General features: G+C 51.7%; 2 protein-coding genes across 2 annotated transcripts; both read left to right on the forward strand.

Annotated features, from left to right (window-relative positions):
• Positions 1-1,095: 1,095 nt before the first annotated feature.
• On the forward strand, positions 1,096-4,254 carry AFG1 (the record flags this gene model as incomplete). The annotated part of the gene is made up of 5 exons (XM_014692623.2): positions 1,096-1,353; positions 1,415-1,739; positions 2,440-2,763; positions 2,846-3,299; positions 3,381-4,254. 5 exons carry the CDS (start codon positions 1,096-1,098, stop codon positions 4,252-4,254), a joined length of 2,235 nt encoding a protein of 744 aa, XP_014548109.2.
• Positions 4,255-8,990: 4,736 nt separating this feature from the next.
• On the forward strand, positions 8,991-10,897 carry G6M90_00g024740 (uncharacterized protein; the record flags this gene model as incomplete). Its single annotated transcript, XM_014692621.1, has 2 exons — positions 8,991-9,066; positions 9,177-10,897. 2 exons carry the CDS (start codon positions 8,991-8,993, stop codon positions 10,895-10,897), a joined length of 1,797 nt encoding a protein of 598 aa, XP_014548107.1.
• Positions 10,898-10,917: the final 20 nt, after the last annotated feature.

Genomic DNA, 10,917 nt, shown 5'->3' on the forward strand with positions numbered 1-10,917 from the left:
ACCTCCGGCCCGGTAACCTAATGATTAATCCATCAAATAGACCGGTCGGCGCAGGGAAGCATTGTGCCTCGCAAGGGGTCTTGTGTTCGTGCGTCCCCGGTCGGCTGGGGACACTCGCCCTAGGGCAATGCCTCGTTAAACATTGATCAGTTCTGATGTCTCGTGACGCAAGCTTTATTCCCTGGCACAAGGAAACGCGGATCATTCTCTTGGATTGAGACCTCTGGTTGCCTGGTACGGATCCAGATTTATCGTGGGGCACCGGGGTTGTGCATCAAAAGCAAGGGTGTCAGTACTCTAAAGATGGAAGATAAAAATCGGTCAGACTTCTCGGTAGAAACGATATTGTTCCCAATTTTGTGAGTGGGTTCAGAACAGCACAAAGTAGCCAGTCAAACGATGATAAGTTGGGGGTTAGAGAAGACAATCACAAGAGTCAGATGCCATTTGTTGACATTGATCATTTGTACACACAAAACGACAGGGGTGAAAGGGCTTGGCAGAGCGCGCACCACGCTGTGTCACAGTGTGTGTGCAGCTGGCACCGGGGTAGCTCCTTCCGTCTGGCTCAGGGAGCGTCACCGACTGCTGTACCGGCTTTGTTCAGCTACTCCGTATCAACATCCTGATGGAATCCAGACGCTACCTAATGACGCATTTGAGCCCAACTTTCTAACTTTAGAAAACCGAGCACGTCCTGGGCCACAGCCCAATGACACTTGGCTGCTTTCAAACAGTTTGTTCGTGGCAGCATCTTGGTGGTCACGTTCTGCCTGGTCTACCCCGTATTACGTGGTGCCCTGTCATATCCTTGGCCATGTTTTGTTTTTCTGTGTTTCCAGGGTACCGAGCTACTCCTTATTTACGCACTTGGCACTTGGGTAGGTATCGAGGCTAAAAATACGATGCCCTAGAAACAGCTTTTCTCCTCGTCATATAATTCCCGAGTATATTCCGTGCAGTGACACAAGGAGCGGTATAAAGGCCAGAGTCGGTGCCATCCCGTCTCGCACCTATCACTCCCTCTTCTTGCCAACGACGAAAACCACACAGCTTACGACATACATTTCAATCATCATTCGAGAACTAGCAGCGATGTTTGCCCTTTTCAAGTCGCTCGTGGTCTGCGCATTGGTGGCTGTGGCCCAGGCGGACACTATCAAAATCACGGCGCGAAACGACAACACATTCAACCCAAACTCAGTCACAGCAAAGAAGGGCGATATTCTTGAATTTCACTTCCAACCTAAGAACCACAGTGTTGTAGCAGGCGACTACAAATACCCTTGTTCACCTCTCCCCATAGGCAGCGGGTTCTTTTCTGGGTATATGGATGTAGAAAGCGGCGAAGGAGTAGGTCTTTGCGTATTGTTGTCGCGAATGCACGCTGAGTGAAAAGCTAACATAGTTTCAGGATAAAGTTTTCCGTGTGACATGGAATAACACAGATCCCATGGCGTTTTATTCCTCACAAGGTGATGAGTGTCCGAAAGGCATGGTCGGCATGGTCAATCCGAACGGCACAGAAACCCTAGATGACTATAAGAAAAGGGCCGGCGGCTTGGCTAGAGGTGTCACTCCTGGCAATTCCCCTTATGGCGGAGATGTGACTGGAAACACGTCTCCGAGCTCGAGTGGCAGCAAGAACGGCGGCAAGGACAAGGGTGATGAGAGCGGTGCTGGTGCTCTGCGTGCTTCTCTTTTAGCACTGGCTACTGCCTGGGGAGCTATCATTTTGAGTGCGTGAAATAATTTCGGACATCATGTATGATAGACTGGCAATGGATGCGGTTCTTCCTATTCGGGGTGTACTGGAATGCCTGTCAAGATTTGAGCAATTGTTGCTATGTCTCGGTGCTTGAGCGTGGCGTCTAGATCAAGTGCTTGGGTAATTGAGTTATTAATAAAATGCTACGAATTCCGCAAGTGGTCCCAGGAACGAGCAGGCTGAAAATAAACCCATCCTCGTTGAACAGAAAGGCCAACAAAGGAGGGGCAGTGAAGAGAATGAAGCAATCGATTAGGAACCTGATGACAAGTTAATCTTGGTTGCTTGTACTAGTAGTCGGAATTTAGGGTAAATCGACGGCTTCGCTGGCCCAGCCCGTGGAGATGTCATCACGGCCCTTGTTTTGGCTCCGAGGGTTCCAATTGCCCCTGTGGCGCGGCGACTCCAACGGTCAACGGTTGGCCCACTGGTGCCGTCGATTTAGTCAGATAATCAGATTCCACAACTCACATGCAGGACTTGTCAGCTCCATTTCTTTCCGCCTCGGAACCACCACCAACTGGCCGACAATGGATAACACATCGTCAAATCACTGAGTCGCCGCTGCACCACAACTTCTTCGATTCAGACCGGTTGCTAGCCTCATGGCACACTCCTGACACTCGTGCTGCCCTGCAACCCTGCAACCTCGACTGATCTGCATTCCGTAGAGTCATCCATGATGCGAGGCGGCGTTGCGTCGTCAAGAGGTGCGGCACGCCAGCTCCGAGCTGGGTTACACCATTCTCGCAACCAACGATTTACAGGACAATATTCCTCTTGCATCGGGCGAATAGGCTTTCGGCCGACTGCCATCAAACATTTCCCGACATGCCAGACAACCCTGCCGGCGCCAACTGCGCTCCCGCCATACACGATAGGCCTTCGAACCGCAGCAACCATTGTGGAAAGCCAGCTACATGGAGAGGGCCCTTTAGCAGAGTATGATAGACGGGTAGAGAATGGTCTTTTGCGGGATGATGACCATCAACGAGGTGAGGCTGAAGAAAAGTCCTATATATGGGAATAGATCCCGGCAATGTTTCCTGGCCGAGGTTAACGCTCCTCCTCATCCAGGTATCATTGAAAGTTTGCAAAATTTGTACAATGAGCTGCGCAACTATCACGCCCCTGAAGTTAAACACCCCAGCCTTGACCTTTTGAAGCCAGCCAGGAAATCAGTCTTCTCATCACTATTTGGCTCAAATGGTAAAGCACAATCTGCCATTAGCGACATCCCAGACAATCTACCTCGTGGCTTGTATTTGTACGGCGATGTGGGCAGCGGCAAGACGATGCTGATGGACCTGTTCTACGACACGCTCCCAAGCTCCGTCAAGACAAAGACTAGAATCCATTTCCACAACTTCATGCAAGATGTACATAAGCGACTGCATAAATTGAAAATGCAGCATGGGACGGATGTGGACGCCGTGCCCTTTGTGGCAGCGGATATTGCCGAGCACGGAAATGTACTGTGTTTCGACGAGTTTCAGTGCACGGATGTGGCAGATGCCATGATCCTGCGAAGGTATGTCTTGATAGCCCCAAGCCGAAAACCACCTGTTCAGCTTCCATGTCGGAGCTCTTGGTTAATCTAAACGTTGAGTAGACTACTAGAGTGTCTCATGTCCCACGGTGTCGTCCTAGTCACGACATCCAACCGTCACCCGGATGACCTGTACAAGAATGGCATTCAACGAGAGTCTTTCATCCCCGCCATCAAGCTCCTAAAGAACAGACTACATGTTATCAATCTTGACTCGCCTACAGACTATCGAAAAATACCTCGGCCGCCGTCAGGAGTATATCACACCCCGCTCGACGCCCACGCCAACTCTCATGCTGAGAAGTGGTTTCGCTTCCTTGGGGATTCTTCAGACAACCCACCACATTCAGAGACTCAAAAGGTTTGGGGACGAGAAATTTACGTGCCCCGGGTCAGCGGCAGGTGCGCCTGGTTCACCTTTGACGAGCTAATACGACAGCCGAAATCCGCCGCCGACTACCTCGAGCTCGTGCGCGCATATGACTCCTTCATCGTTACCGAGGTGCCAGGAATGACAATCCGTGAGCGCGACCTAGCCCGTCGATTCATCACCTTCATCGACGCCGTCTACGAGGGCAACGCGAAGCTAGTCCTTACCACGGAAAAGCCACTAACGGAGCTCTTCATATCGAAAGACGAAATTGCAGAGAGTTTGCTAAAAAATAACCCTCAGAGCACTGAACAGGGAGAAAAAGCGGTGTCCACTGTCAAGGAACTAATGGAAGACGTGGACCGGCAAGCCGAAGAGCTCAAGAATTCAAACCTTTTCGCAGGCGAAGAAGAAGCGTTTGCGTTTATGCGAGCACTGAGTCGGCTCAAGCACATGGAGAGCAAAGAATGGGTCGAGCGAGGCATGGGGTTGGAAAGCCAAGGAGGCAAGGAGGACAAAGATAACTGGTCCAAGACGAGAAGTCGGCAAATGGAAGATTCAATGTAGTGGATGGAATCTACTTGCGGCTGGGTGGCTCTGTGTTTTATGACTGCACCGCGCGGGAGGCGGATGATTGATTCGATATACCCTGGACACGGGAGGCGGATTGCCTTGGATCTGGTCGATTTGGGTCATTGTTCTACTGGCATGGCAATTACAGTGTGGCATTTTCGTAGACATGCGTTTGTATAAATGTATAGACTTGCAATTTACGACTCATTCGCCTTATTTGATGTCCCTGCTGCAGTGGTTCCTACTGATAGGCCTCGTGCAGAACCACCTGGAGTGGCTGAAAATCCGAGGCACGTAGATTTGGTTTTCTGCGTTCTCCTCCATTGTTTCGGCGACAGGTATCTCGCTGCCCCTTGCTCCTCTGAGTAGAATTGAATTGATATCACACGGGGTCTCGAGTGGGCGAGGGAGGGCCTCGTTTCAGCCTGTTGACCACAAGACAACATCACACCATCGACAATGCAAACCAGTTCTTCTACACCAAAACAAGCCATCTTTTGACTGTTCGCGCGTACCCCCACGTCCAGTTCCTTGTCTGAACGGAGAGTTTGTGGTGTCAACGGTCCGACTTGGCAGACAACGTGCGAGTGATCTGCGCAAACTAAATCTCTATTGAAGTTAATTTGATGGAGACTGACGGTAAGCCGCGCAGATATTACAGATGATTCTATCGCAAATACATTAACACATATGTATGCTCATGTTGCCCTTACGAATAGCCTGTCCTTAATATCTGCGTCCGGTATTAGCTACGTGCCCTGCATGCCCCTGACAAGTCATGGGTCGCGCATGTCGATAGCGACAAGTAATTTTGACGAGATGGTTTCTATATGCGTGATCGTAGTACCGGCTCCCGGTTTAGCTGTTATGTCGCAGTTTATATATTGTCCCGGACCGGGCAGCGCCTGCAATTGATCCTGCTAGGTGAAGGCTCATCGAAGGAATTATATTCCCACAACGGGTCTTTTGGATGTTGTGAGTTGTTGAGCCATGGCAGTGGGATGGGAAACGTGCATTCCTGTTGAGACATGATGATTGATGTTGCAGCCGCTTTATTATCATGTTCTTGGATCATGCATGGCCCTGTCTTCGCTACACTCGCATTCGAGGACTTGTTTAGATATTATACAGATGGATGCGGGCTATCGGAACTTTTGGGACGTTGGCCAGATGCTGCCATTTATCGCATTGCCTGAGGATCTATTTCACCTTTTCAACATCAAGGCATACTGAGATGTACACCTTATGCTGTCCATCGCCCACGTGTCTTGCTCTTTGACTCTAGATGCTAGTACTGACAAGTCCCAGGTCACGGAGTACTAGGATATTATCGCATTTGCGGGATACAGTTTACAAAGGCGCCGGGGGATCAAACGCACAGGTAACTGTCACCGCCATTACACATGGGCCGATCTAGTAGAATGCATTGTATGCAAGGAACTGAAGAAGGAATCAGGTGAAACGTGTTCACGCCCCAGAAAGGACGGGAGGAGACCAAGCTGGTCTTCATACATGCAGGACGATTAATCCATAGGGCGTACTGGGCTCCACGGCTCAATTTGACTTGGTAGAGATGCGTGCCACAAAGTAGTAGTTTTGGAAGCAATAGACTTCGACATGAGACCCGGCAACCTTTCATATGGTACTAGAAATGAAGACGAGTATGTACACTCAGAGTTCGGGCCATCAAAAAATTAATTCAGTTGTGCAACATGGTGGTTGGCTACTACAATGCACGGGCGCAAGGCTCGATTTCTCGCCCATCTCACCCACGAGGCCTAATATTTCCCCAACGCTCAGATCTAAACCAGGAACAAGGTTTGTTGAAATAGAAGAGCAAATGAATTAGATCATCATGAAACACGAAACAAAAACAAACGACCTCGGCTAGTTCCGTAGTGTGTTCATCCATTCGTTCCGTCGGAGAAAATTGTTTTACTGGACAACGACGTCGAGAATCGGTTCCGAATGGTGATTGAGGCGTGTTTAATTTTGTGACCGGATTGGAACTACCAAATGATTCCCCAGATCTCTTCGCATGTTCCAAGCAAACGATTGACCCCAGCGACCGAAATAAATGCAACCGTTGACGGCGAAAAAGCTTTCGAGCAACAGGCGGAAAAAGCACAAAACATGACCATCTGCTTCCGATAGATGCAACGCTAACTGGGAGTAGGAATGATCGCCAGTCGGATGGCGGGCGTTTCACAGCCCTGTCTAGCTTCGGCGTGGTCTGTCCGCGTGTCGACGGTTGAAGTGATGACATATTTACTCCGTATGTTCTAAGCAATGCTGAGCGACTTGCCCCACGATTAGAAAAAAAGTGCAAGTGGACTGGTCAATCCTGAATTGACGGTTGTCGGGATTAATAAACGGCCCAATGTAAGCTCCTCTTGGTCGCTCATGTGTGTCAAACAACGATTGAGCACATATGAGGTCACGGTGCAAGGGAGACTGATACCCGATTTGATATGTACTAATGAGATACGGAGTAGTCTCATGTAGGTGATGAGAGACATTGGGACAAGACATTATGTGCGAGTATGATCAATGTTTGTCTCCCTGTCAGACCTGTCTAAGGAGGAACAGAAATCCATCCATCATCCATTGGGCTCAGTGTCAGCTGGCGGCGTTTCCTGCTCTGAGGGATATTTTGGCTCGGGTAAGTAAGTGATTCTTGGATACGGAGTACTACTGGCAGGTTATGCAGACAAGTCCTGTGGTCGCAGAACTAACAGCCCTCGTCTGGTACGAGGACCAGGTTCGTCTGGTAATCTGTGATAACTTGGTCTGCAGAACCACTCAGCCATGCAGGTTGGTGGCGTCCAATGCACCGGCATGATCTTGGCAAGAGAGAGCCAGAAGCGGTAGATTGGCGAGGACGAATAAATATTAACCAGCACAGAGCTTTCAAGAAGGTTTGCCTCTACTGTCGCAGCCTCAGGCGTGCCGGTGGCTCGGTCATGAGGGCTGGGCAGAAGGGCGAACAGCAGCCGAGGAAGCACGAGTTCTAGTGCCATGATGAGCTTGGCAGGTTATGACGGGATCATGCCGCTCCCGCTCAGGACCACCCGAGGACATGGTATCTGGGGGTGATGAGGGCACAAGAGGACAGAAGTTGGCAGCTGGATATTGACCAGGATGGATTGTGGGACGCCTGGGCCAGGGCAATGCCTGCGGGATTTGCAGGCGCTCTGAACTTTCCCCACTCTGTGAGGCGGGAAAGAGCGATTATCGTTCCTGACTAGCAATCTCTTTTTGGGGGCAATCACCAGAAGCCACTGGCAGTCAGCCAATGAACGCCCATTGCCCCTGGCCGTCTTGGGACTAGGGCCTGCAAGATCCCTGCGAGTGACCCCTTTGCCCTTGACCCTTGTTTGTTTCCCAACGCTGCCGCTTTAACACGACTCTTGCACCTGAGCGCTGATTTCATGACGAGGCGACGACAGGATTGTGCCTCAGCTGCCAGTGAGCGTTTTGAAGTTGCGTAAATGCGTGAGACCTGCAGCCACAGTAATAACTTTTATACTCCGTGCCTCACCCCTATGAGTCAAAGCTGAAGGGGTGTCTGGGAGAATGTCGGTCAATAAGAATTGCGTACGGAGTAATGTGAAGAACACAGTGATTGAACCGGAAATATTGTCAGACGCAACATGCTAAGTGCCATTGGCAAAGCTGCGAATCTGCTGTGCGATGCAGCAAAATCGGCCTGGCGTCATGGCCCGCATGAACGGGGCTCCAGACAGCCAGACAGAGGACATAACTTGCATAAAGGTTATGCCGCTTGTACCGTACTGTCTGTTTGCATTTTGCTTCTCGACGAGAGGACGGCACAGGCTAGGAACAGGCTCAATTAGGGCGGCAACGTAGCCGATACCCAAAGCGGAGCTCAACCGCGGCGAACGGACCCCAAGTTTGAATGCAGGCATCAGACCGAGTGCCAGCCCTTGAGCAAGCATCGCCTTGGCGCCCATGAGCACCCCGGATGTCAGACGACAGAGTTGACATCTCGACTGCAGGTCTTGGACGACTTTTCCACTGTGGCCTGGCGTGCGCTCGTCCCTCCGATTCTGCGGCCATTGACCCGTTGACCCGTTGACCTCTTTACCAGGTCACCCGTCCATCTCCCCAGCTCCTCCGCTTCTCGCCTTCTTTCAGTCCTTTACGCGTGTAACTCTGGCTTCGTTTGCACTTTGCATGCGATAACTTCTTGAGCGTTGCTGTTGTTGAGCTTCGGCCCGCTCGTTCCATTCTTTACTGCCTTGGCAAGCCCTTTCACTCGCTTCGCACTCTTTTCACAATCCTTCGCGAAACTCTCAGGACGACGACGACAAAATCCGCGCGCAACCGACAACAACACCTTGTTTTTTAAACATCGTTTTCCATTTGCATCGGCAAAAGCCTTTCCATCGTTTGGCATCTGGTCCAACTGGCTGTCCCTCCTTTTTATTGTTTCCACAGCCTCTACCAGACATTGAACCACCCCCTCACCAATAGTTTGCTGGTACATTCTTTGTCTCCCTCGTATTCGGCCACCCTGACATTCCAGTCAGTCAGTCAATACGCCAGCCGCCACACTAGCTCTGAGCAAATACATGCACCGGGCTGGGAATCCACGCGCTATTATTATCTTTGACCACCTTTTCAGTCTCAGCACTTGGACCTGACACGATACGATGCCTCACTCGCATCATCGGCATCATCACGAGAGACGTGATAGTTTGCCCAATATGGACGACCTCTTCCGTAACCCGTTTGGAGACGACAGCAGCGCGAATGGGAATGCTCAAAGGGATACAGGCGGAGGTAAACATTATTCTGGACTGAATGCTTTTCACGCCGAGGCGTGATTCCTGCAGCTTCGTTGCAGACATTGTTGTCAAACACGTGCATCTAGGGCTGACGCGAAACTATAGGCAATGGCCCAACACTTATCCGTACCGTTTACAAGACTATGGCGCCAACTTTCGAAGGACCCATTGCCGGATACTCGACGCTTCATGATGATCCCAATCCAGAGCCAACTCAGGACTCGAGCCCTACCAGCAAACCAGACCCCAAGCCCACTCCATCAACGACATCCACGACGAAGTCGAAGCCCAAGGAGACACTCTCAATGCCTACCGCCATTTTCAAGCCTGACTCGAGTAGTTCGGCTCCCGAGACGTTGCTCATCAAGGCTACTGGGAGTCCTGCCCTGTCACCGTCGATTGACTATGGCGCTCAGCCCACGTCAACACCAACATTGAACTTTGTCTCCAGCACACCCACGTCCGATGCAACGCCTGCTAAAAGCGGCGATGAAGGTACTAGCGCGGGAGCAAAAGCAGGCATTGCCTTTGGTGTTTTGGGTGGCGTGTTTCTTGTTGGCCTAGTCGCGTTCCTGTTGTTCAGCCGTCGCCGTCGACAAGCTGGTGAGCGCCGCGGTGCCTACAATGAAAAGTCCTACGCCAATGCGAATGCCAATGCATTCGACGCCATGACTGTTCGAAGTGATCCTCATGCTCCTCGCATTAGTCTGCGACCGGTCACCCAGTTCCTGCCTAATTGGGGCCTGGACAAACGCACAAGCAAGAGTGCTGGCATGGCATTAAACTCTGCCGCGGCTGTTGGAGCGAACAGTAAGATCAATGCTATGCGGGAGCGCCCATCTACTAGCCAGAGCACTCACCCTGCCAACCCCTTTGGCAACCAAGCAGAGCGTGTTTCGGAATCAAATAGCTATGAACAAGGTGCTGTACCTCGCAGTGGTCCTTTTACTGCTAATGGCCCTGCAATTGCCGCCGGAGCTGCGGCTGGTGCAGGAGTGGTTGGTCTGACAAGAAAAGCTTCTATGCGCAACAATACAGAGAGGAATATTGACCTCACTCTTCCTCCCACCCTTGGATCAATACCACCCAGCCCTGCTGGAACCGAGTTCAGCATGACTTCTGCTTCTTCTGGCGCGGCAATGCCTCCGTCTAACGGTGCGGCAGCAATTGCGGCAGCTGGAGGGCCTCCTAACTCCAATGTGCACAGGGTTCAGCTCGACTTCAAACCTTCATTGGACGACGAGATGGAATTGAAGGCTGGTGATCTCGTTCGCCTCCTACATGAGTACGATGATGGGTGGGCTCTTGTTATCCGCTTGGATCGGTCTCAGCAAGGCGTCGTTCCCCGAACGTGTCTGTCAACCCGCCCTGTGAAGCCCCGAGTTCCTCAAGGTGCACAACGACTTGGACCTCCAGTCAACCCAAATGGACAGTATCCCAGAAGTCCTAACCAACCTCAAGGACCCGGGCAACGGCCCATGACTCCCCAGGGCCGACCCGTGACCCCCCAAGGCAGACCAATGACTCCCCAGGGCACGGCGCCTCAGGCTCGTCCTCGAATGGGGCCGGGAGGCCCTGGTACCTCGAGTCCTCGACCCATGAGCCCTGCAGGACCTCCCCCAAGCCCTGCACCTCGCTTCAATGGACCACCACCGCTGCCAGTGCATCCCGGAAGCCAACCTGCAAGTCCAGTTGGGATGAACCGACCGACAGGGCCCGTTGGACCTGGACGTGTGAATCCGGCTCAGTCACCGCCTCCAGGTCCTCCTACTGGGCCCCCAACTGGGCCAATTGGCAGAAAGCCGGTGCCAGGTCAAGCTTACTGAGGCCTGAAACGAACTGGTCA

This window comes from Metarhizium brunneum, chromosome 1 (assembly GCF_013426205.1).
Source record: "Metarhizium brunneum chromosome 1, complete sequence".
Classification (NCBI taxonomy): domain Eukaryota; kingdom Fungi; phylum Ascomycota; class Sordariomycetes; order Hypocreales; family Clavicipitaceae; genus Metarhizium; species Metarhizium brunneum.